The sequence below is a fragment of the Rhinolophus sinicus genome, chromosome 16 (assembly GCF_057876585.1).
Source record: "Rhinolophus sinicus isolate RSI-liver-muscle chromosome 16, RSI-T2T, whole genome shotgun sequence".
NCBI lineage: Eukaryota > Metazoa > Chordata > Mammalia > Chiroptera > Rhinolophidae > Rhinolophus > Rhinolophus sinicus.
Window position 1 is genome coordinate 29,107,714 of NC_142516.1, and position 26,461 is coordinate 29,134,174.

The following is a 26,461-nucleotide window of genomic DNA, read 5'->3' on the forward strand; positions in this document are numbered from 1 at the left end:
GGGAGAATTGCTTCTCAATCAGCCATGCCAGGGGCACCTGTCTGCTAGCCCAACCTGCTGTTTCCAAGGTGGGAGGTGGGAGTGATGATTCATTGGTACTCAGAGCCGAGGGCCATTAGGGCTGGGACAAGCCTGGGAGCCTGTCACATCAGTGCTGCTTGCCATTGCCCTGCCACACACATATGCACTCAAGTGCGTGCATGCACACACACACACACACACACACACACACCATTTTACAGTCACATTCAAGGTTTGAAGAGCCTCTAGCCCAACCGTAGCATCTGATGTGTAACCTGATTTCCGTCATTAGGAGCTTGGAGGTTGTCAGGAAGCCCCATCGCTCAGTTGTAGGGTGCCCACAACTAACCTTCAGATTTCTTCCCAGTCTCAGGAACTCTCATTCTCATGGTCCTGCTTCTGCTGAATTCACTCAGGATTTGGACAATCCCACAATCCCTCGTGTTTTACTCTGCTCGGCCACATTGATTACGACAGCCACAAAAACAAAAGCAAGCAAACCAAAAAGCCCTCCATTTTATGAGAACTTGTGAGGAGTTCCAGTGAGGATTTGGGGGACAGGCAGAGTAGCGTTTGGATCAGAGAATGTCCTCTGAATGACTTCAAACTGGACATTACTTACTGGGGATCAAGTTCATCCTCGGCCACCCCGCCCTCTTTTAGGGGGCAGTTCTCCCCCTGCGGTCTTGCCCTGCCTCCCACTCCTCTCTGGCCTTCTCCTTCTCTGCTGGAAAAATAACTCCCTCCTGTTTTCTCCGGCAGAGTGGCTGGCCGACCTCGACGGCCCTGACTGCTGTCTGCCCAGGTGAACGCTGAGGGTCTTCCCTTCGGCCCAGGAGACTAGTCAAGGTTCCTTCCTACACAAGATCGCTCTGAGCCTGGCTTTCAGACAATATAAGCTTTATCTCCTGACACACTAGGAGAGCCTGTGACCAAAGAGCTTAGGTGACCCCAGGCTAGAACCCCTGCAGCACACCTCCCAACACAGCATCCCTTCTGAATCACCTGTCCATGAGTTCCCAAATCCTGCCAATTTTCCCTTTCCTATTTCTGTTCTGTGCCTTTCAGTCTTTCTACCTAGCCCCCCGGCAGCCTGAGCCCCCTGGCCTCACACCTGTACTATTCCTGTTCCAGCTGTCTCCTTTGAGCCCTGCATCACCCGACCCCCACTCCCCAGGCCAATCGACAGCCCCTCCCCACAGCTTAAAGTAAAGATTCCAACAGATTGCAAATTGCATGTCTCAGACTTTTAGCTCAACTGGTCAGCAATTTGGTTTTCCTGGTGGAGACCAATCTATTTAACAAAAATAGAACATACAGTAAAGCAAAATTAAATATTTCTAATCATGGGGATGCTTGCATCTGCAAATGACCAGGAAAGAGGGGAGGTTGGGGGCAGAGGGTCAAAAAGCCTGGAGGAGGCCTCATGACGCATGGCATTAGAGCTAGCCACACGGCTCCCTTGTCTCAGCCACACACCCAGGAACTCCACTCGCTGCTCCAGCCAGCTCCCCTCTGCTGAGGATGCCGGTGAGGGTTGTCACCACCATCCATCCATCTGCCCAAACTGGACAACCATTCTCAGCTTCTCCACCTTCCTCAGCCCTCACGTCCGGGCCATCCCGAAGCCCGATCGATTCCACCTCCTTCCCACATGTTGAATCATGGACTCTTCTCCATCCGTGTTACCCTCGTCTCTCCCTTGGACTCCACAACGGCGTCTGACTGGCTTCCTTGTGCCCATCCATTTCCCACACGGCCGCCACAATCACTTCTTCCTTCTTCAGTTTTATTGAGGTATCCTTGACAAATAGGAATTGTCTATATTTAATGAGTACAACTTCATAATTTGATATATGTATACATTATGATAGGATAACCACAATCAAGGTAATTAACACACCCATCACTTCACACTTACCATTTTCTATCTTTTTTTTTTTTTTTTTTTGGTGAATACACTTCTGGTCTATACTCTTAGCAAGTTTCAGGTCCATGGTACAGTATTTTTAACTGCAGTCACCGTGCTGTACATTACACCCCCGGGGCTTACTCATCATGAATAATTGACAGTTTGTACCCTTTGACCCACATCTCCTTCTCATCTCCCCATATCTCCCCCAGCTCCTGGCAACCACCAGTTTACTCTCTGCTTCTCTAAGTTTAGCTATTGTAGATTTCCCATATAAGCGACACCATAAAGTATTTGTGTTTCTGTGTCTGGCTAATTTCACTTAGTATGACATCCTCCAGGTCCACCCATATTGTCACAAATGGCAGGATTTCCTTCTTTCTAAAGAGCACGTTGGACTCATTACCCACTGGCTTACAACCCTCCATGGCCCCGTTTGGAACAAAGCTCTGCCTGATGTGGCTGCTGCCGTACTTGCCTCCACCAGCCCCCTGCCCCTTTTATACCACCCACAGCACCTTGTTCTTCCTTCAGTTCTCCAGAAAGCCATCTTGTCTCCAATCGTTTGCATATACTGTTCCCTCTGCCTAGAACATGGCCTCTCCCATCCTCTTTGCCTGGTTAACTCACACCCATTCTTCTCTGTCCCCTCCAAGCCCTTCCCTCATGAGAGAGGTACCCTTGCCCTATGCTCCCACAAACCTCTGTAACCACCCTTTCCTACCAGTTATCACACTGCCTTGTAAGTGTTTGTGGGTGTTTTGTGTTTTTTTCCAAACCTGTCACCTCCATTAGAGTAGGAGCTTCTGGAAGACCAGGACTTTGGCTTAGTCATTGCAACTCCCTAGGGCCCAGCATAAGCACAACATGTCCCAGAGGAAGCTCTCAACAACCATAGTATGTGGCAACTGCCCCTTCATTTTATATGTGAGGAAATCGAGGCCCAGAGAGAGGAAGGAACATAATTATGGGGCACAGGGAGTTGACAAAACTGAACAGAAGCCCTGCATTTCCCATAATAAGCCCAGGGGACACAGGCCCCCAATACCAGTATCCCACAGAGGCATCTTGATGTCCTGACCTGTGATAACCCTTGGGCCTTCGTGATAACTGTCTCCTCCGCCCCCTTGGACAATGCTTATTTCTCTGTCCTTCTCACACCGTGGAGCTACCTGGGCCCCTGCTCTTGTCCAGTGTGTCTCTCTCTCCCTCTTCTCCTTCATAGCTCTTCCTAAGGGATCCTGTTCCAGTGCCCCCAAAACTAGGGAACCCACTTCATTCAACTCAATTCAGTGCAGTTTAACAAATGGTCCTGCACTCCTGCTCTTTCCCAGGCCTTGAAGAGGAAAGAGCTCCTTCTTGCCCTGGAGGGGGCTCCATCCCCGCAAGAGGTGATTGCAATATGCAGTTCAGGGTAGAGGAAGAAGCCACAGGCACCCTTTGAGGTGAGGGCAGAGCAGGTGCATGCTAGCACCCATCAAGGACATGAGTGGGAAAGGCCATTTTCATTGGGGACTGACATGTGGGGCTTGTGCTTGGAGGGGACCAAGTCCTCTAGGGACACATGGTACATGGAGAGGATGGGGGTCCTATCAGAAAAACAGAAACCCCAATCACTAGGCATTTCAATCAGAGAGGATTTAATATAGAGAAATGTTTAATAGGTGTTGGAAGGAGAAAGAAATATAAAAGGAGCACTGAGGCAGTCCAGAGATACCAACTGCTGAAAGAAACAGTTACCATCCTTAGGGCTAGAGAATGGAAGGAGGCGGTGAGGTTTCCAGAACCCAGGCATCGCAGCCCCAGCATCCCAGAGCACTGCGGAGAAGGGCGTTTTGGGAGCTGAGACAATAGATAGATAACCAGAACAAGCCCCTTCTCTCCAGCTAGTCCCATTCTGATTTGAAGCCCCCTACGCCATTTCTGAAAAGAGAGTCTCACCCAGCCCATGTGCAAATAAAAACTAGGCATTTTGCTTTTCCCTTCCCATTTCTAATATGGACGCCAGAAAGGACTGGCTTCGTCACTGGGGTGCTGGAGCCAGCTCCTGCAGCTCCCCAGAGAGCCAAGAGCCAGTGGTTAAGTGATCAGGAGTTAGTGAGCCAGTCGTTAAATGATTGATAGCTTGAAATCTGCTTTGGTGGGAGTATTTACACCGAGGAAATTGGAAACATTACAAATCAGAGCCCCTCCTTTTTCCCCAAAAAGCCAGTTTTTACACATTTACCGCCACATCCCTAACTAGCTACCTTCCCTCCTTCTCCACCTACCTCCTACTCTACCCCTACTCCTTCCTCTGCCCAAGGCTGATTGGGACTCACTCTCATCCCCTGCAAAGAGCTCGTTTTCTGATCAGTGACTGCTTCTTGCAAAGGGAGGCAAGCTACTATGTGGTTAGAAGCATGAGCTTGAAGTCAAACATGTCTGGGCTGAGTTCCGGTTCTACTGCCTCTTACTTATGTGACCCTAGGCAAATTTTTTAATCTCTCAATCCCTCGGTTTCCTCCTCTGTAAAATGGAGATAATAATAATACATAGTTCATCCCATTGGGGTTGTTGAGGATTTATTAATAAAGGAGAACCCCAGAAAAAAAAATATATTGGATAACATACACAAATGTTTCGGCAGAGCTAAAAATAACTTAAAGAATGTTAGCTTCGTATGTTCTGCAGAGGGAAACCTGAGAACAGAGATGAGAAGGGACTTGCCCCAGGTTCCCTTCCTAGAAAATGGTAGAGTGCAGCCTGAATCTACATCTTCAGGCCCCGTTTTCAATGCTCTTTCCATTATTCTAAGTTGAGGGGGAAATGTGCTTATGCTTGCACAGATCTCTGGCTCTTACTCAGGAAAACTTGAAGCTGTCAGTAGAAATTAATCTATTCCAAGAGAGAGTATTATTTTGTTGGTGACGATGGTGCTATTTTTGCCTGTATAAAATGTGCCTCCTTATAACATCCTTTCAAAGAAAGTTTTTAATAAAGTTTTCCAGTTATTAAAATAATACATGCTCATTATAAGATATTGGAAAATAATTGAAAAGTAAAAAGAAGCAAAAGCCATAATTGCACAACCCAAGAACAACCAGTGTTAACATTTTGACTTGGTAGGAGTGATTTTTATATAATTGTGAATATATATATATATATATATATATATATATATATATATATATATAATTTTTATCCTTTTTTACTTACATCATGATATTAGTTAGGATGTATAACACTAGCTGCTGTAACAAAGATATCTGAGAATCTTGGCGGATGAACACAGTAAAAATGTATTTTTCTCTTATGCAAAGTCTAAAGTAGATGTTTCTGGTTGGTGGAGAGCCTTTCCTCATGATGGTTCTGCTCTGTCTAATGTCCCCACTGTTCCTTAGGCCTTGGAGCTCTCTGATAGATCCTATGAGTCTAGTTAGCAGATGGGGGAAGTGAGGGAGCATGAAGGGTCTTGTGGGAGGTTTCCATGGGCCAGACCTGGAATACCATATGTCACTTCTACCCATATTCCATTGGCTAGAACCACCACATGGCCACACCTAACTGTAAGGGAGGCTGGAAAATGCAGTCTAACCATGTGCCCAGGAGGAAAAGGAAATGGATTTAGTGAACAACTAGCCAGTGTCTGCACAATCAGAAGATCACTTTTTCCAATCTTTTATAACTTTTATAATACAATGTGTAAGTCTGTATAATTTGGATCAATTCACCCCTTGGTTAAAACCCTTCAGTGACTCCCCTTGCATTAAACATTAAGCCCAGAGTCTTTTTTTTTTTTTTTAAAGATTTTATTGGGGAAGGGGAACAGGACTTTATTGGGGAACAGTGTGTACTTCCAGGCCTTTTTTCCAAGTCAAGTTGTTGTCCTTTCAATCTCAGTTGTGGAGGGTGCTATTCAGCTTCAAGTTGTTGTCCTTTCAGTCTTAGTTGTGGAGGGCGCAGCTCAGCTCCAGGTCCAGTTGCCATTGCTAGTTGCAGGGGGCACAGCCCACTGTCCCTTGCGGGAGTCAAACCGGCAACCTTGTGGTTGAGAGGATGCGCTCCAACCAACTGAGCTATCCAGGAGCTCAGCGGCAGCTCAGCTCAAGGTGCCGTGTTCAACCTTAGTTGCAGGGGGCGGAGCCCACCATCCCTTGCAGGACTCGAGGAGTTGAACTGGCAACCTTGTGGTTGAGAGCCCACCGGCCCATGAGGGAATCGAACCAGCAGCCTTCGGAGTTAGGAGCATGGAGCTCTAACCACCTGAGCCACCGGGCCGGCCCAAGCCCAGAGTCCTTGATACAACCTATAAGGTTCTGCAGGACCTTGCACCTGTCTACCTTGCCAATCACATTCTATGCTCATCTCCTACTCAATTACCCCTTTCAGCCCCGTGGGCATTGTTTCAGCTCCACCTATTCCCCAATCTCTTCCTTGTCTTAGGACCTTTGCACTTGTAATTCCCTCTTCCCAGGATACTCTTCCCCTCACTCTTAGCTAGCTCCTTCAGGTCTCAGTGCAAATGCCACCTCCCCATAAAAGTCCTCTTTGACCTCCAGTCTAAATTATGGTCTTGTTGTAGTTCTCTCTTACAGCATCCTCTTCTTTTCCTTTATATCACTTATTATAGTTTATTATTATATATCTGTTGGTGTCTTTGTTGTTTAATACCTGTATCTCCCACCAGACTACAAGCTCCATGCAATCTAGGACCATGTTGATTTTGCCCACTCTTGAACTGGTCCTTGCCTGTCACATGCCTAGCACGTGTCAGGTGCCCAACAGTGCTGGTTGATTGAATGCATGTGTCATAATAATTCCTCACATGTCTATCACAGTTGACTTCACTACTGCTGTATTTCTTGGACCGTTCCTTCATTTCTGATATTTCGTTATTCTAAACAACCTGACACTTGAAGTATTACTGAAAGGAAAGAGAAGGAGTTGGTCCCACCACTCTTTGGCCACCCATCCAGCCATCTCCTCTTGGTCCCCACGCCTCTCCCTGCCTTAAACCACCACTTGCTTTGTGGCTGGTCACCACTTGAACCCTTTGGGGCATCTGGGCATGACCCCGCAGAAGGACGCCTCTCCATTTACTACCTAGCAACAGAAGGGTGGCAGTGGGGCAGATCACACTTCCCATCCTGCCCCTCCTCTTAGTTCCCTGCAAACCTGCTTCTCAAGACTCAGTGGCTGGATCAAACTTTCCTCAAGGCTTGGGCCTATCAATAGAACTTGCAGTATAGGACAATATTTTAAATAGTATACAAAATATGACTTGTCCAATAGCCCAAGGAGACAAGCAGAAAAAAAATATTTTTTTTTTTCATCTTTGCAGAATATGTGCATGGATGTACCCAATTATTTGGTATTTCTCTTTTAAGTCCTGCCATCCCTTGGGAAACAGAGGGTACCTTCTTCTTCAAGCCTACACGATGAGGATCTCTACCCTTTGTGGACAATCTGACCAGCAGTCTATCCTCAGTGTTTTCTCAAATTCCCCATTGTTCATTTGAGACCAGTATCGTCCTGGGTGGAGGGCTGGCAGCAGAATGGTCCAAGGTGGGCTTGGATCATCCACACAGACAGTGATATGCTTCCCCATCTGGCGAGCCAACCAGAGTCCCCCAGTGCCCTTCCATCTCCTTAGAGATGTCGCTGCCTGCATGATATGTCAGGGTAAATCTTGCTTCCCCACAGCACAGAACAAACACTCAGATGAGCATGCATGCTCACACCTCCCAAAGACAAACACAACTGTCCAGAGACAAGAGTGGAGTTAGAGTCATATGAAGGAAGGAGATCTTGCCCTAAAGGCACAGTGATCTGCAGAGACTGTCCCTCTGTGGGCCCAGGACTCCCTGTGAGTCAGTGGAGCCAAGTGAGTCCTCACTCTGTCTACTAGCCTCCAGCTCCAGCCAGACATCAGATCATTTCAGGGCAGGACATCTCTGCCCCCTGCTGTGAAATTGAAAGAAACCAACATGGGGCTTGGCCTAAACAATTCATAAATTGAAGTTGGAGTGAAATTTACTCATGCTTAGTAGTGACACATTAAAGATGAACAATGGGAATAATTAATTTTTCTAAAAGGAGGCCGATGAATCCTACTGGCTTCTGAAATCGTTAGAGTACATTTTACTCTCCACTGATTTCTCTGGGGATTCTGAACAGGCATCAGGTGGAATTATAAGTTACCCTTTATTGTATGCCAATGCTGGGTTATGCCCTTTTCATAATTGTCTTCTTTCATTCTCACAAACAATCCTGAGAAGCAGGTGTTTTTCTTACTATTTTTCAAGTAGGAGAATTAATGCTCGTAAATGCTCGATGACAGTCCAAGGTCACACTGATGGTAGTATTTACTCTTGTCTGGTAAATGCTGAAACTTGTTTTTTTTCCCTATGTTATCTTATGCATTCCGAAGATTTCTCTGAAAAAGCAAATGCAGCTTTATGGCTCCCAATTCAACCTGAAATGTTAGTTGGATGGACTTTTAGGAAACAGACTTCTTTCTTTGATATTAGCAACACCTCTTCCAGGAAAACAAAAATCCTTATAAATTATCCACTTCAGTTTTCCCTCCATTGTTTTGTTTGCATTCCAAATGAGTTTTTGGTCATTCTTATCAACTCCTCAGAAGTTAGAATCCACTATCAGTCTGCATGCAATTAAGAAAATGAAACCAAGCATTTGGTTTCAGGCGTTTCAGAGGGAAATTTAACACAGGGAACTGGTTACAACTTTGTTGGAAGAGATGGAGGAACAAAACAGGTGGGTACCGTCACCAGAGATAAGTATTTATAGAAAGAGCCAGCCCCCTTGGGCTGGAGGGACAAAAAGGGAAATAGTATGTCCATTGCCTCTGAAATGCCTACAGTGGTTTCCATTTTCTTGATTGCTTGCTGATTGATAATGGATAAGAATGACCATAGCTCCCATTTGGAATGAAAATAAAATAATGGGGGCCCAAATACACTGGCCTCTGAGGCTCCTGCTACTGCTGTGTCTGCTGCTCTGGAGACCCTACCATTGGCCACAAAGCAGGCAGGCAGGAGCACCCCCACACTGACAGTGCAGGGCAGCCAGGGTCCCCAGACACCTGCAATCACTCAGAGTGCCTGCTGCTGCCACCGAAGCAGAAAAAAAAATAGCTTTTCCCTTATGCATACTTTCTTATCTCTCATGAATGCTTCTGATTAGCAGAACCTAAATGGAAACCAGCTGGCAGGGGATTCTGGGAAATGTGGTTTCCAGGCTTTGGACCCCTGCAACACAGAGGACATAGAAGAGTGAGTGAGGATGGTGAGCTAACAGACAGATAGGCGTCAGCCACCACCCCGGCCAGAGTCACCAACTCCATTGTTTTGGAATTTAATGCGTCATGTGGATGAGTCTTGAGTGGATGTGAAGATCTTCGTTTACAGTCCTGGGATCGCACACGGCAGAAGCTTAAAGCGAGTCGTGACATTTATATATACATAAAGAATAGGTGTGTGGGGAAGAGAGAAAAAAAAATCCCTACTCAAACTGGGGTTTAAGAAACCAACGCCGGCCCAGTTGGCCTGGCTGAACTACCTGGCCGCAGTGACGCTGGAGCATATGTGTATGTAAATGCCATGATTCTCTAGTTGCTGCGTGGGCTTCAGCCAGAATCCATTGCCTGTGTTCCCACCGCCTCGTCACTCAGACTCCTTCACGTTGCAAGAAAGACATAGTCCCAGTGACCCTTGATAGCAGGTGTCTTAGGTAGGGTTACCCAGGAAACAGATTCTGAGACAAAGACTCACATACAGGAAGTTTATCAGGGCGCGATCTCAGGAACAAAACCTGGAAGAGAAGAAGTGAAGCAGGATCGGGCAGAGGGACAAGTTGAAATGTGGTACAGCAGCAAGCATAGCCTCAGCCACCCTACAGTGATCTCCAGATCCCATGGTCCTTCATAATTGTCCTGAATTGAGATGCAAGGGCTAGACCTATGTCATTTCACATTGACCACTGAATGCAGGATGGTCCTCAGGAAGGGGTATAACCTTGACACAGGTCCCTTTGGGCGCAGGGCAACTCAACAGCAGCCAAGATGGTGGCAGCTGAGGAAATGAGTGCCTCCAACCTGATCCTGTCCACAGGGCCCCTGGACAGCACATCCAGGGCGTCCAGTGCTCGGGATGGCAGGAGTAGAATGGAAACCCACTGCTGCTCAGGCCACAGCTCTCAGCCACCTTGGCGATGTACTCAGGTGGCAAGAGAGAATCTGGCCACTGCCCTAGCCTAAGCCTCTGTCACCTCACACATGGGTTACTGGCTGCCAGACTCTCCATTTCTCTGCTTCCTCATTTGCCGTGCTACCACTGTGTTTCCCGAAAATAAGACCGGGTCTTATATTAATTTTTGCTCCAGAAGATGCATTAGGGCTTACGTTCAGGGGATGTCATCCTGAAAAATCATGCTAGGGCTTATTTTCCAGTTAGGTCTTATTTTCAGGAAAAGACAGTACTATCCATTCTCTATCTGGCAACCAGAGCAATCGTCTCAAATCTTATCTCAGATCATAGTACTTATTTGTTTAACCTCCTAGGCTCTTGGCTGCGCTCCAGAACCCTGTCATGTCCTCCAGGTCGAATGTGCTCTGGCCCCACTTACCTCCTTGCTCCCTCACTGTGCCCCCCATGCTGGCCCTTTCTGTTCCTTTCCCACCTGAGGGCATTTGCCCTGCCCTGGCTTTTCCCTTTGCCTGGGGTATCTCCCTCTTGCCATGCAGGCCTCAGCTCTTATGTGACCTCTGCGGTGAGGTCTTTCCTGGCTATGCAATAGATTTGCTCCCCTCACCCAGCCACACCCTTTTTATTTTCTTCACAGCACTCTTCACTGACTGAAATTATCTTATTCATTTATTGGCAAACTTGTTTTGTCCGTCCCTCCTAATCAAATATAAAGCTAAGAGCAAGAATCAGCACCTAGAAGAATACCTGGCCCAGGGTAGGTAAATATTTGTGGATGATGTATGAGTGGGCCACGTTCCAATATGGAGGATGCTTATTGAGCAGAATTTCATGAAAATCACCTGACTCATGTGTGGCCTTCCTCATGTCCAATCTAATCAAGTTCAGCTTAGCTGGGACAGTGGTGCTATCCAGTCAGCCATGGTCAAGGTAGCAGAGTTGGCTTCAGCTCTCAAACGGGGTGTGGTGGTAACTCCTTCAGGAAAGAATCACATGACATAGCTTCCTCAGAAGGGGGCTTCACAGAGCTTCCTGGCTTCTTCTCTGGTGCAGACTCTCTGCATAGTCAGTCACCCATCTGTGCGTCCATTATGACAATCAGAATTCTCAGATTTCTCCCATGATAGAGCACAGTGTGGTTTGGGAACTCAGTCACCTGGGGGTTGATGTTTCTGATAGGTGGGGACACCTTGGATAAAGGCCCAACAGTTTACCCCTTTGCCAGATGAAATCACATGATGTGGAAAATAAAATCTCTTCCCAAGGGTTGGAAAGCTTTCTGGTGTTTAAAATCTTTTTTATTTCAATTCTCTTCTATTAAATGTTTTTAAATAAAAATTACAACTGCCATTTACTGAGTGCCTGTTGTAGACCAGGTGCTATGCTAGGTCCATAACTCAGGTGTCCAGGAACTTGCCCAAGGGGACACTGAACCCAGGTTTGGGATACTCAGACGCTGGCCTCCTTCTGCTGCATTACCTGAGAAATTAAGGAGCTGGGAGGAACTACTGTTACTAAAAATGCTTATTGTACGTAAAATAAAGTATGACAGGTCTTACTTCAAAGCTGGACTAATTAGTTTTATTTTAAAAGTAAAGGGGGAAAATAAAACAGAAAAGTACAGGAAGATTCTTTTTCATCCCCACCCCATATTCCACTCCATTTGGTCCAAGCTTTGAATGCTATTCCATATGCTTTTTAACTTAACTAATAAGGATTCTGCAGAATTTGCCCACATTTTAGACGTAGACGTCTTTGGAATTCTTCAAAGCTTGGCAGGAAATAGGTGAACTAGTTAGATCTCCGACTGTCAAACGAAGAAACGGCCTCCTTGTCGACCCTTTCTGCATCTTTCCTACCCATGCAAAGTGGTCCATTTGCATAAATGTGATCCTTTTGGAAGAGGTTCTGTGTTCTTCAGTCATCCCTAGAAATAAAATCACAGCTCCTATCTCACCTTCCGCTGAAGTGTTTTCACATGCCAGGGAATTGCTTCCCATCTCCCAAATATAGAATACGGCGGGCCTTAGTTTCAAACTGATACTACTCAGAGCTGTCTTCAGGATTTCAAAAAGGTGTCAAAGTGGCCTTAGAAGGTGTTTCTACTTCTGAGAACAGGTTGAGTGATTCTCTTTGTGCCAAACGCCGCAGGGCCTCAGACTTAGGGTTTCCACCAAGGGAAGATACTTTCTGGCACTTTTCTCCTGAGGATTGAGTGGGATCTGAAGTTGTCTGTGCTATTACCTGATGATGCAAGAGCGTAACTGAGAGAGTAAAGCAGTGTACCTTTAAGACCATTTCTTTTCCTAATGTCACATTAATGGAAAGGTAGGAAAGAATTTATTTCTGGATCAGAAACAACCTGCTATAGCATGAAGTAGCATGGCATTAAAATCAAACTCAGGGGTGAATTCTAGCAGCCTCACTTGCAGTGACCTTATATAAGGTATGATCAAAAAATACAGTAAATGTTTAAATTTAAAAAACGTACTGACTCTGGGTGGTGAACACACAGTGGGATTTATAGATGATGTAATACAGAATGGTACACCTGAAATCTATGTAACTTTACTAACAATTGTCACCCCAATAAACTTTAATTTAAAAAAACTGCCACAAAAAATGTATTACAGTAAAAGACACATTGCCATTAATCCCCCTCACAATACTCCCCCTCGAACACACTTCAAACACACTTATCCCATCATTCTTGCCACCTTCTGAAGCAGTTCTGGAAGTCCTCTTTTGTGAGTGTCTTTACTTCATCTTCCATCATGAAAACGCTCCGTGTCACACATCGCTTCTGGTACAGAAATTTCTGTCAAATAAAAACATTACAGTGTGTCCTCACCCACCTTATTCCCCAGATCTGGCACTGTGTGACTTCTGGCTCTTCCCCAAAGACAAAATGATGTGAAAGGTAAACGTTTTGAATCGATTCAGGATATGAGGGCAGCCACGACAGTGCAACTAAAGACACATATGAAAGAGGACTTCCAGAACTGCTTCAGAAAGTGGCAAGAATGATGGGATAAGTGTGTTGGAAAAGAGGGGGAATGTTTTGAGGGGGATTGATGGCAATGTGTCTTTTACTGTAATACGTTTTTTAAATTTAAACATTCACCGTATTTTATGATCATACCTCATATAAAGGGCATAACCTCCCTCAGTCTCAGTCTCTTGATCTGTAAAATCAGGATCATTCCCCTTTCCACTCGGGCTTGTCGTAAAATTCATTGATATAATGTTTGTTAATTTCCTTGCATGGGTGCAGAATTTTAGGTGGACCCTAAATTGGCAAGGAGAGACCACACCCCACCTTTATGTTCCCAGTTTATTTAGCCCAGCATATGGAACCCTGGTATCAGCCAGCAAAGCAGATGTGACAGATGACAGTCTTTAGCCCCTGGGGTTCCTAAAGAAGGGGGCTCAGCTGCCTGTGACACCAGTCAGGTCTCACTGGCTCAAGAAGCTTAACTTTGTGCTGCCTCATTGCCCAGTTATAATTGAGGCTGACGTCACCACCCAGGAAGAACTTACAAGAACATTTTCTGTCCTTAATAAGAAATTCGGACCAACTTCCAGCCCCACTCTGGTCCCCAAGCCCAACAGCCTCAGCAAAGCCACACATCTTTATGGGAGGGGCACGGGAGCAGAGTCCGGGCCCCGCTCCACGGGCCTCACCTCTGCCTCTGTCTTTGCAGCACCCTGGAGGACGTTGTCCCAGGGTAACACAGGAAACGTGGTGTTTAATAAATAGCTGTGATGATAATGATGATGTATATCTCGGCTTTAATTCACATGTGTTAGCTCCATTATTGATTCTGTGCTCCTCAAATTAACCAGATAAAGTCACAAGCAGTTTAAAAACAATTAGTTTAATTTTGCATCTGCAATGTAGTGGGAGTCTGTTTTTTTCTCCAATATTAATAATTGCATTGTACAATTAATGAATTTCAGTTGAGATCAGTAGTGTCTGGGCTAATATAGCATTTCTCTTTTGTTCCTGTTTGTTTGTTGTGCTTCATTTTTTAGGGTCAAGTTGTGTTCCGGAACGGGGAGAGGATGGGGACTATTAAATTTACTCAATTTCAAGGTAGGCTTTTTAATGCTTATTCTTTCTAGTTGATGAATTCTATATTCAAGGATGTTATGTTTATGCAATAAAATATATCAAAAGAAATGAAAATATGATGTTCCAGATAAGACTAAACAGAGTCAATAGAAAACACTTCTCTGTGAAAACATTAATTTCAACCTATTTAAAATATCTTTTCTCAACTGCATTACTTTTCAGGCCTGTTCAGTCTTCCCACCTGACTCTGAGAGGCTCATGAAGGTGTGGGGATATGTGGAGGTGGACAGTTCTAATATTCAGAGAAAGCTTGCATTGTTTTAGTTTTTGATTGTAGAAATTTTCAAACAGTCTCTAAAATGAGAGAATAGCGTAGTGAACCCATCTATCCATCACCCAGCTTCAACCATTATTAACACTTTGCTAGTCTTGTTGTAGCTTGACTTATCCTTCCACCACCACCCCCTTTTTTTTTTGCTCTAATATGTTAAAGCAGCTCCCAGACGTTATCTCATTCCAATCTATAAATATAGCAGTATGCATTTCTACTAGATAAGGAGCTTTGAAACATAACCACAATACTATTATCATCACACCTAAAACAGTTAACAATTCTTAATATCCTTTCATTCCCAGTCTATGCTGATCCTCCGATTATCTCAAAAATGTCTCTCCAGTTGCTTTGTTGGAAAATCCACACAAGGTCCACTCTTTGCATTTGGTTAATGTGTCTCTATAATTTCTTTTAACCTGTAATCACCCCACACATACTATTTATATGCCTTTTTTTTTGGTAAGAAACCAGGTCATTTGTTGGACTTTTCTACTGTGAGAGTTGGAAGGGGCCTCAAAAATCATGCATACCAAGTTTCTCATGTGATAAGAAGGAAATAGAGGCCCAGAAAGGGGGAGGCTCTTGTCAGAGCCCACAGGGCATCCGTGAGGAGCAGGGCTGGCCATTCCTCGAGGCCAGGGGTGTCTGAACTTTTTTCAACGGTTTTCACCAAGGGCCATATGTGGTAAAATACACAAAGAGCCGGGCCACTCACTCGAGGTGAAGTACGTATTGCCTCACCTGGTTTATTTAAGTAAACTAAATATATTTTTGGAATTTGCTGCGGACCAATTAACAATGGATTGTGGGCCGCAGTTGGCCCGCGGGCCGCAGCTTGGACACCCCTGCTCTAGGCAGACACGTCAGTTCAGCTCAGTGTAGTCATTAACAGGGTGTTAGCAGAACCACCAGACAGTGTTTTTCAGCATCTGCATGTTTCTGGAAGCCATGCCTTCTGTGTCAACTTACTTTGAGCAGATCCGAAAATCATCCAGGGGAAAGCGCAAAATGCAATTGAGTTACTCAGATCCATTCAGACAAATCCCCGCTGGATTCAGATCAGTCAGGAGAGGTGTTCTTGGGTACTATTGCTCCGTAATGCAATCTTGCAGAGTTACCCATTTGTCTTCTCTTGGCAGGTAATTGAAATGCACGTCAGCTCTCTGACATGCACAAAAGATGTAATTTTAGGCAAACGTAATTATTTTCCCATTTGTTAAGTCTTACTTCTTCATTGGTTGAACAAAGTGAGCATCTTGGCAAAGATACTTTTTTTTTTTTGAGCGATTGCAACTAAATTCCCTTGTCACATTTCCAGTGCTCAAATTATATCATTCTAGGATAATATTTTGTAAAATATTGATTGGCTGATCACAGCTCCAAGTGCATGCCAATATTATTGCTTTTTCCCCCCAATGTTAGGATCAGACACCAACTCCAATTTATTAGCATTTATAAGGAAAGCAATGTAGCAAACAGTAGTTCAGAGGTGGGTTTGACTCATCTGAGCTCAAGCTGCTGTAGAACATCAGGCAAGTGACAGCCTCTGCCTTGATGTCCTCATCTGTCAAATAAAAACATAACCCTACCTACCTTAAGATGTGGGAAGAGCTAGACGAGATAACACAGCCAAATATGTGCATACGTTTCTTGCTCAGCAAGTAGTAGCAATTATGATTATCACTTTGTCAAAAATTATGACATTTTTCTGGGGCAAATCCAGATTTGCTTGGTGTGTTGACACCCCACCCCCAGGTACCTTTTTGTCTGCCTACTACTGTCGCTGTTCCCCACCCCTAATGATATGTACGATGTCAGGTGGGGTAGGGCCTTAGAGATGATCTCATCCCACTACGTCATGGTATAAATGGGGAAACTGAAGCCCAGGTAAGGGCAGTGTTCCCCCAGGGACACACAGCTGGTTAATGGCTAACCTATGCGGCTTACCTATGAGCCCTCTCCCTTCACTGTATGTGTGTCCAGCTTTTATTGACTGTCAGAGCTGGGCCTGGCAGATGCTCCTGTGTCTGTTGTTTTAAAACAGACATTGATCCTGTTGACAGAGGGATGCTTGGGTCATGTTCACATCAACACAATAGTTAGTTATCCAAATTCATAGGGTCTCAGAGATGCCTTGTCTGCCAGGATGGAGGGGCATTGAATTATTAAATAGGCTGTTCAAGACGGAAGGGCTCCTGGTCATCATCTCATTCCACAGAGGGCAAACTGAGGCCCAGCAGGAGAACAGATGTGCTTGGGGTGGGCACAGACTCACGGTGGGACAGTGAGTTCATTCCTTCTCTTCTCTGGGCTCTTGCTCCTGCTCCAAGAGGGGCTGGTCCAGACTCTATCTTCTGGGACCTTCCGGGAATTTACCCAGAGGGTGAGCCTGCCCCTAACCCTGGGGTTCCCAGTTCCTCATGTCACTGACCTTGCAAAAGGCTTCTAAATGGAGTCAACCTGTTGTTTTCTGCCATTCTGTGTCTCTCTCCCTCACTCCCTTCCTCCCTCGCCTCCTTCCCTTTTATTTAGAGGGGACAGTGGACAGCAGGGTCCATGAGAGAGCTGATTCACAAACAGCCAGCCCCAGCAGTGGGGGTTCCCTTTGCAAGGTCTGCTCCTGGGCAAGTCGCTTCATCTCCCCAAGCCTCAGTCTTCTCCTCTGGACAATGGGATGGCAGTAATGCCGGCCCTGCCTGCCTCCTTGGGTGGGTTTAAGGATCCAATGTGTTTTCCCTCTATAAACTCTCTAGTGCCAGGAAACTAGTCACTTTGCAAGCTAGCCCGCTGCCTGGCTCCTCCCTAGCTCTTGGTAAATGTTTGCTGAATCGGTTAGGGATGTGGCTTGTGGACATTTAGGAACATCTTCACTTACTTCGTGGTTTCCCCTGACTTAAGTGGAGGCAGAATGTCTAGTAAACAGCAGGTAGCCTTGGCAACAGAAATGTGAACTGAAGCTAATTCAGAACGGTGGCCTTGTTTTTTCAGGCTGGAGAAACTATCTTTTTTACAAACTTGGGAGTGCTGGATAAACAGAATTATTCTAAAATAATGTGCAAGGGGAAGCTCCATGACCCCTCCTGAGACTGAGGCTTTTTGAATCCAGAGAGTGTTTCAGAGCCCAAAGAATGATCTTCTTCACCCCCAGTTTCCCTCCATTTGCTCCATTTCTGAGGGTTCCCAGAGCCCTTAGCTCCGCCCATCAGGACAGTCCTGGAGGGTAGGGGTGGTAGAGGCCATCGGTGCCCCCCCCCCCAGAGCCTCCGAGCATCTGCAGTTCAGGATAAGCATCGTGTTAAGAGCACCTGCATCTCTCACCCTGTGCAAGTAGCAGGTCAGATGTCCAGGGAGTTAATGCTTCCAGGGGCAGCCCTGAGCCAGGGATAAATGAGAAGTAGAGGATAAATCCCCCAGCATCCTTTCCCCTTGGGTAGAAACTTTCAACAACTCCACGATATGTCCTGCTCTGTCCCCAGATGTCAGCTGAGGACTGACACCTACTCATTAATGCACCTTGTACTGGCTCCCTTCCTTTTCCTGTCTCACCTCCCTGCACCCCTGCCAGTGTATCCTAGGATCACATCCCAAATAAATTATGTGCCTTCTTACCCTTGTTTCAGGCACTATTCTGAGGGCGCTTCCCATGGCGGTAGGTAAGCAGGTATTAGCATCCCGCTGGCCACACACCTTGGGTACAGTGGGGCATCAGCTTTCAACTCCAAGTCCCGAGCACCTCCCCCATGCCATCGCAGACTTCCACTGAAACCACATGAGACGAGGATGAATGCTAAGGGACTGGCTTGTTTTTCCCCCTTAAGAGAAGAAAGAACCCATGTTACTGCCGAAGTCTAAACATGGCTCAGAATTTGCAGCAGGGAAGGAAGTTGAGTGAAGCCATGATTAGAGCCTTGTTTATGCTGTTCTTCGTGAAATCTCAGCATCTGTGCTCTAACTCGTCGCCCCTGCCTTCATTAGGCCTGTTTGTAAGCATCTCGGTGAATGATGATGTGCTTGAATTTCACACTGCTTCTGTGCAACATAAAGGACTCCGACTTTGGAGTTTTATATTTCAGCACCTGATTTGAAGGGATGGGGTCTTCTATCACCCTAACAACATAATGGTCATTCAGAAAGTACCTAGTGAAATGTAGGCTTGTCTTCCCCATTTGCAGACATTAGCTACCATTTGGTCCTCAGGGTAACCGATACGGTTCTATGCAGTGCAAATTCCCTAAGCATCTGCCAGGCACTTTACCACGTCCTCTGGGGGAAACCAAGTTGAATAGAAATGGTCCCCACCACCAGCACCACCAGCACCCCTCCCCAAAGGGCTTTCATAATCTCTCTGGCTGAGTGCCAGTGCCTATGAAAGCAGGAAGAGAATTTCCCAGAACCTACTAGAAAACTTGCGGAGCAGGTTTGACCCTAGTGTGAGACTCCTAAGGCTGATTTTTAATATCTTTTTCCTCTGTCAAGCCTGTGTTGTAGCTCTCTGACAAACTGGGAAGGCCAGTTTGTCAGCTGCCACTGAAAATGAGTAGAGACTTGTCCACCAGCTGGGCAAGGATGTGAGTCAGGAGGAATGGAAGGACACGTGTGAGTGTGGGTTCTTTCAGGCTAAGAGCCTGACCGTGACCCTGACACCTCCCAGCCCTCAAGATCCAGGCCTACATTTCAGGGAGCACAAGATGGCTTGGAAGGCAGCATTATTTCGCAGGCCCTGTGTCTCATTGAGCCTTAGATTCTCTATGTTGAAGGGATCCCTGACTCTCCTTTATAGCATTACCCACTGCTTAGATGCCTCCAGTGATGGGGAACTCATCTCCTATCATGTGAAAAGTATATGAGCTTTGAAGCAGGCATGTCTAATAGTTACTAGCTTGGTACTGTGGCTTAATTTCTCTGAGCCATCATTTCAGCATTTATTTGAAAATAGTAAAAAAAAAAAAAAAAAAAAAAAAAAAAAAAAAAGATGATCACTTTCCTTGCTTTGAGAGTGATGGTGAGAATTTAATGTCATGAGGCTATGAATGTTCCTGTCTTGGTGACTGTCACAGAGAAAGTCCATGGCAACTGTTGGCTTCCTTCTCCTCTCCTGGGCCCTCTTGACAATGACCCCAGATTTAACCCCTTCCAGAATTTCTTGAGAAAAGTACAATCTTTCTCCCTTAGGACACACTTCACACTCCATACGATGTTATCATTGGTCCATGAAAGCCTCGCTTGTTCATTTGTTTATACTCTTATTTCCCTCATTCATATTTTACTCCCTCCAATGAAAGGCAGAAGTTCTAAGTGTTTAATGCATATGTGTGTACATGTCCTTGCAAAATGTGTGTTGCTGTTTTTCGTGTGTATATTTTGAATTTATGTCAATGCAACTGGATTATATATATCTCTTCTGTTTCTTTTTCTTTTTCACTCAGCACTTTGTTTTGTAAGATGCCTCCATGTTCCTGTGTGTCCACCTAGACCGTGGCTTTCACTGCTCACTCCATGGGGCGCACCCACCCTGCACCCATCCCCTCTCCCAGTGACACACACCCAAGTCACCTCAACTCCCTGCCTCCACAAATAATGAGGGTCCTTGCACATGTCCCCTTAAGAACCCAACTGGGCATTTATTTAGTACAAACGCCCAGGAGCAAACTTGTTTGGTTGGAAGGTGTGTGAATACAATGTGCCTACAATCTGCCAGATGGCTCTTTCAATGTCCCTGCCTGTCTGTACTCCCACCCGCGTGGGGATTTCTGTGTCCCCACCTCCCACCACCACTCAGTGTTCCCAGCACACTCATCTCTCATTGTTTGCCAATCTGAAGGTATAAACTAATATATTGTGGTTTTAAATATCATTTCTCTGATTACTAAAGAGTTGGGGCATTTCTTCTGTGCTTGTTAGATATTTGTTAATTGTCTGTTCTGATCCTTTGACCCCATTTATTTTGAGGGTACTATGTTTTTCTTAGGGGTTTGCAAGAGTTCCTTAATGTAACCTAGATATCAGTGCCTTGCTGGGCTTAGGCTCCACAGACATCTCCCCTTTGGTCACTTGTCGTAAACTTGAGTCCTTGTTGAACAGAAGTTTTTAATTTTGAGGTGGTTAAATTCTTTTGGGGGGTTAGGGTAGAGGTCCTATGGTTTGGGCTTTTGAAGTTTCTCAATAGTCATTTCCTGGCATCTGCATGCCAGGTGCTGGCTGGGCACAGTGTGTGCTGAGATGGGTAAGACGCAGCCCCTTTACTCGGGGAGCCCCTGGTCTAGTGGGGAGCAGACACAGGACCCTGGCTGGATGTGATATGTGAAAAAGGCATTCAGAGAAGGGACATCTGGCTCCACCTGGCAGATTCTAGGAAGGCTAGAAGATGCCACCTGGGAGAGATGGCATCCAAGATGAATTCTGAAGGACCAGTGGGAGTTAGCCAAGGAGAAGAGAAAAAATTTGTTCCAGGTGCAAATAACCTGTTGTGTTTGTATGTGCCTTCATCCCATCAGGTATTAGCTTCTGCCCCTAGGCCAGTTCGGGTAAGTCCATGGACAAAGCTGCCCTTGGCGGGGTTATACTCACAGAGCATTGGGCCAGTGTCCTCCTAGCCTGTTAAAAATCTCAAAACAAAGGTCAATGAAGTCGAATTTATTAAAAATGTAGCAGTGCCATATTGTTGTAAAGGCAGAAACGAGTGTGTGTGAGGATCCAGGCCAAGGAAGCACAAGTCTGTCTTGCTCGGTGCTGCTGAGGGGTGTGGCTTCCATCTCCTCCGACCCCAGTGAGAGGAGAGAGACCCTGTTCATAGTGACCATATGGGGGGCAGCGGGGGTGGGAGGGAAAAATCCCTCCCTGAGGAACGGCTGGCCCTCCTGGAGAAGAGCGGGATCAAGGCCCCAAATCACCGTGTGCCCCTCTCTGAAGAACCACCAGGAGCAGAATCGATGTGACGTGCAGCCTTCAGGCTGAGCCAGGACCTGTGAGGGGAAGCCTCATGCAGCAGCTTTCAGCTTAGAATGAGCAAGACCCTTCAAAGCAGTTGCGGGATCATCAGAGTTGGAGGCCATGCAGATCTCCTTGCCCTGCCCTTTGTGTTAGCGAGACCCAGGCGGGGGATGGGGCCTCCCCAAGACTCCTCATGGAGGTGATGGCAAAGCCAAATCTAGCTCCAAGTGTCCCGTCTTCCTGTCAGAGCCCTCTATGCCCCCTGAGCTTGGGGTTTTGTTAGGGGTCCTAGAATGGAGGAAGCTTATAGCATCTTTGGTTTTCACTGAGCCGAGACCATCCTTTGTTTTACACCTCAAAGTATATGTTGAGTTTGCACATTCGCAGCAACAATTAAACGTTAAAGGACTCATACACCTCTTCAGTTCAGACCTAGAGCCAATTGAGGATGGATGGCCATTTGGGGTGAAGGGAGTAGAGTCCCTGAGGCAGACTGTGGGGACCCAGCTAAAGCAGGAGGCTGGCGTCCCTGCAGCTGATTCTCGCACCCAGAATTGAGATACAGGAAGGAGGCAGAATCACTCTGTGACTGAAGCTATTTCCCATCCATCCCGTGGACGCTCTCAAGCCCACGGCCAGTGAATATTTTCAGACTGGACTTTTTTTGGCAGCCTAATTTTCACCAATAGGACCTATTTTCTTTATATATCATCCAGATCCAAAATTTGAAATAAAGAATGCACTTTTTAAAGAGAACAGTTTTTTTCTGTTTGTTTGTTTTTTTGCCCCACAACAAAGAACCAGTATGATTCTGCAGGAAAGGGGGCTCTTTGTTTCACAGCATTTTTAGCCTCTGAGAATAGAAAGTGTCAGGGTTAAAGGGCCCTCAGTGTAATCCAGCGGTTCTCAACCCTAGCTATGCGTTGGGTCTGCTTGGGGAACTTTGAAAAACATCGCCACCCAGGATCCACCCCGCAATCCCCCAGGGGTTCCAATACGATGGGTCCATGTTGAGACCAGTCATCGGTATTTTCTAAACATTTCCCAGGTGACTCTAATACCTGGCCAGGGTTGAGACCCACAGGAACCCCTGCAGTGCAGTTTGCAGGTGGAGAAACTGAAGCCCCGAGAAAGGCAGTGGTTGTCCAGAATCACACAATGAGCCAGGGCTTGGGGAGCAGGGGTGCCCGCCCGTGGCCGACCCCATGCTGCAGCCCCTCTCCCTCTGTTCAATTCCCCCACCTCCCGCCCTCCCTAGGAGTCCCTCCAAACTGTCCACAAATCCCCTGGCCCACAGTCTGCAAGGCTGGCCTGTAGCCAAATGAGTGGTTAGCATAGTTTGCACAATGGAGTTCCCAACGAACCCAAGAGTCAAAAGTTAAAAGTGCCAGGTGCCTGTCATGGTCCCTCCAGATAGACTGTGGGTAAGTGGAAGAGCACATGGTCACCATCCTTCCACCTGCAGACCCAGGAAGGGCCCTGGGTAGGGTGCAGGAGACGAAACTCCATGCTGCCCAGGATATCAGAAACAAGACTTCAGGTTCCATTCAGAAACCAACTGGCCGGCAGGAATCAGGCCTGCGTACACCTGGGACATTGTTCCAACACGAGGGCTGTCACCCAGGGCTCTGAGCCCACAGCAGCTGGGGTGCTGGGAGGGGAGAAACAGTACTGAGGGAAAGCTTCCTAGAAGGGGGGGTTGGGTTTGGACATGTTGGTTTGGTAGAGGGAAGGGAAAGCCGCCTTCCAAGCAGAGGGACCATTGTGGGGAAAGACGGCAGTAAGAAAACACAGGGAGTGTTTGGGGACCTAGCAAATCGCTCGCAGTTACTTTGATCATGACTCAAATAACTACAATTTATTGAACAGTTACTGTGAGTTAGGCCCCAAGCCAGAAATTGCCTGTATTCTCCTCTCTAATTCTCATAGCCACTCTGAAAGTTCCCATTTTATACGTGTGGCCACCTGCTCACAAGGTGCAGACTGCAAGGGAAATACTGTCTGCAAATGGAAATAATTTTTACCGCCCTGGGAGGGCTGGGTAAGGCTGCAGTCACTAAACTACAAAGTCAGAGTTTATGAATGTTTTCTGAATCTTTGTATCTCCAGCCTCCGGCACAGATGTCCAAGGCCACCTTGGTCAAGGACGAGGAAATTACCTAACCTTCCACCCCCTACGCTGCTGTTTTTGAGGGGTTCTCCACTATGAAATAGCTCGGGCTAGGCCTGGCATGCAGTAGGCGCTCGGTACATGTGAGCTGAATGACTGGAGCCCCTGCTCAGAATGGCTGGTGAAAGTGCTCTGAATTCAGAACTAGGGGACCCAAGTTCAGGCGTCCCCTCGGCCATTGCCCAGCACGTGGCTCTGAGCATGCACTTATCCTGTGTGAGGCTCCTCCCTCATCTGTAGACCAGAGTGAATTATGCCCTATTCATGGTTTGCCGTGAGCATTAAATGCAGGAAGGTGTGCAGTGCCTGTGAGCCTCCAAAACTGCCCCCAGGGAGAGATTATGGTGATTACGGTCGTGGTGGGAAGCTGAGTATTATTTTGGTGCCATGGGATATACAGCAGGGCATCGTGTGTGAGTCAGAGGGGTGGGCTGTGAGGCTGGGAGCGTGGAGGGGGGCCGGCCACACCACTTCCCGGCTCCTGATGATTTGTTCCGATCAGCCTGCATATTTCATGTGCTGCCTACCCACGCCAAATAAATAAATCAGGGCCTTTTCTTCCGAGGGGTAGGAGCTGATTGGGGCTGAGACTTCAAAAGGCCAGGACAGGAATGCTGGAGCTCCCAGCAGGGTCTGCTAATGTGACATTTAGGAACTGGGTGACCCAAGCAAGCAACAGCCGCCTGCACAGTGTGACGCCCCGCCCAAATGGCGGGGAGACCTTTGCTGGAGAAGGAAGTGACTTTTACAGCCCTGTTTTCCACCCCATCGTGAAAGGAACGCAGGCAGAAGTCTGGCCAGCCTATGGGATTCCCTGTTCTGTTTCCTGAATGTTTATAAGGAACCACTAGTGTACCTGCCTTTCTACAAAGCCCGAGCCCCAGCAGGCAGTTCCTCTGGGTGCACGCTTGGAATTCCTGATGCCATCGCTTTATTACCTCGGGGCATTTTGAGGACCAGGGTCTGCAGCTCTGGGAACCTGTCTGCCCCGCAGGTGGGCAGGTGGGCACTCTTCTCTTCAGTTAACACACTCAGGAAGCTCAGGTGGCCCATGGGGTGGTCAGCTCAGCACAAAACTGTCCCCTCGCAAGGATCCCACAAGGCTCCGTGTCCGGGAAGAGCATGGAGTGTGGGAATCATCCTAGATTTGAACCCGGATTCTGCTCTTAGTATCAGTGGGGCCCTGGGCAAAGCCACCACCTGCCTGAGCTTCAGTTTCCCCATTTGTAAAGTGGGACTAAAAACACCTCTTCCACTCAACAGTGAGAACTGAACAAAGAGAGGCACATCCAATTCCTAGCACAGATCCAGGCACACTGTGGGGCTCGGTGCATCCCCTCGGCTCCTGCCTGTCCCCTGCCGACCCTGTCTACCGGCTCTGCCATGGGGCTCCGCTCGCTAAGCCCACACTCCTTTCCTTTGGTCCTCCACCTCTACCCCCACCTTCCCCTGGATCTGCTTTATCTGTAATCACCACTGTCCCCAAATCCACATGCCAGATCCACTGGTCCTTGGCTCAAAGAGCTTGTTGTGCCAGCCTGTCGGTGGCATGTCACATTGCTGGCCAGCTCCATTGTGAAATTGTCCCTTTCCTTGGCTTCCACAATGCCCACTCTTTCCTGGCATCTGTTCCCGGTGTCCTGGCCATTCCTTCCCAGTCTCCTTGCAATGTCCTTACTCTGCCCGCCCCTTAGGGGTTGGCACTTCCTAGGATTATGCCCTTGGTCCTCTCCTCTTCTCACTTGGTACTATCCCTGGGGGTGTCCTCTCTGTCCCCAGCCCACACCTCTCCTCCCACTCCAGACTCAAGGACGTCTCCACCTGATGAGCCACAGTCGCCTCAGGCTCAGCACGGTCAGACGGGAACTTGTCATCTTGTCCTCTTCTTTGAATCCTGGGTTCCCCACTCAGGGACTAGCCCCCCAGTCACTTGCTTCACTCCCCTGTTCCCCATCTCCCCAACCCATTGATTACCCAGTTGTCCAGATTTTACCCAGAAAACAAGACACCCTTGTCAAATCTAATTCCCACTCTCCATTCCTTCTATCACCGCCCTGGTCCAGCTCCCTCATCATTATCTCTGATGATGACCTAAATCCACCAACTGAATAGTATCAAGGATGAAGGTAAATTCAAATGCATCCGTTAGGTCTGAAAATACACCTGAACACGTGCGTATGAAGGAGACTCTGCTCTGTGTGACACAGCAGAGAAGCGTAGCTTCTGAAAGATGCGAATTCCACCTCAGAAGGCATTAATAGGAATATAATGTACAGAATGAAGGAGGGGATGGTCCCCTCTACTTGCTGCTGAACAGATCAGGCCTAAAGTGTGTTGGTTAGTCCTTGGGCCTACACTCTGTCACACAGACAGTGACATTGTGCAGTGGTGCAAGGTGGGGCCTGGGTAGGAAGCAGACATGAATGATGTTTAGTGAGGTAAGGTTGGGGGTTAGTGCCAGGGGACGATCTGTCTTTGTCTTCAACCTCTAGGACTTTCCTGGGACAGAAGGAGCAGAGGTGGTCTGTGTGGTCCTAGAGGACAGAGCCAGAGGACAGGGGAAAGTTACAAAGAGACCATTCCTCTCAGTAACCAGGAAGGACTTGGTAACAGGCAGAGAATGCAGTTATGGGGGGAGTAGACTCCCCATCTATAGATGTACAGCAAAGGACAGATGACCAGTTGACGAGACAGTGTGAGAGAGAGTGTTCCAGCCCACATCAGGAAGTTTAGTGATTCTACCTGGAAGAGGCACTGGGGAAAGGAAAAGCCTGCAAGAATATAGCCAGGGCCTGCGTGGGAAGCAAGAGCT

General features: G+C 47.1%; 1 protein-coding gene across 1 annotated transcript in view; it reads left to right on the forward strand.

The window, feature by feature from the left end:
* The window catches only part of GABBR2 (gamma-aminobutyric acid type B receptor subunit 2), a 337,234-nt gene that overhangs the window by 230,723 nt on the left and 80,050 nt on the right, over positions 1-26,461 (forward strand). Inside the window, exon 8 of the mRNA XM_088793317.1 lies at positions 14,176-14,236. Within this exon, the coding sequence (XP_088649443.1) occupies positions 14,176-14,236 (61 nt within the window). The remainder of the gene's footprint in view (positions 1-14,175; positions 14,237-26,461) is intronic.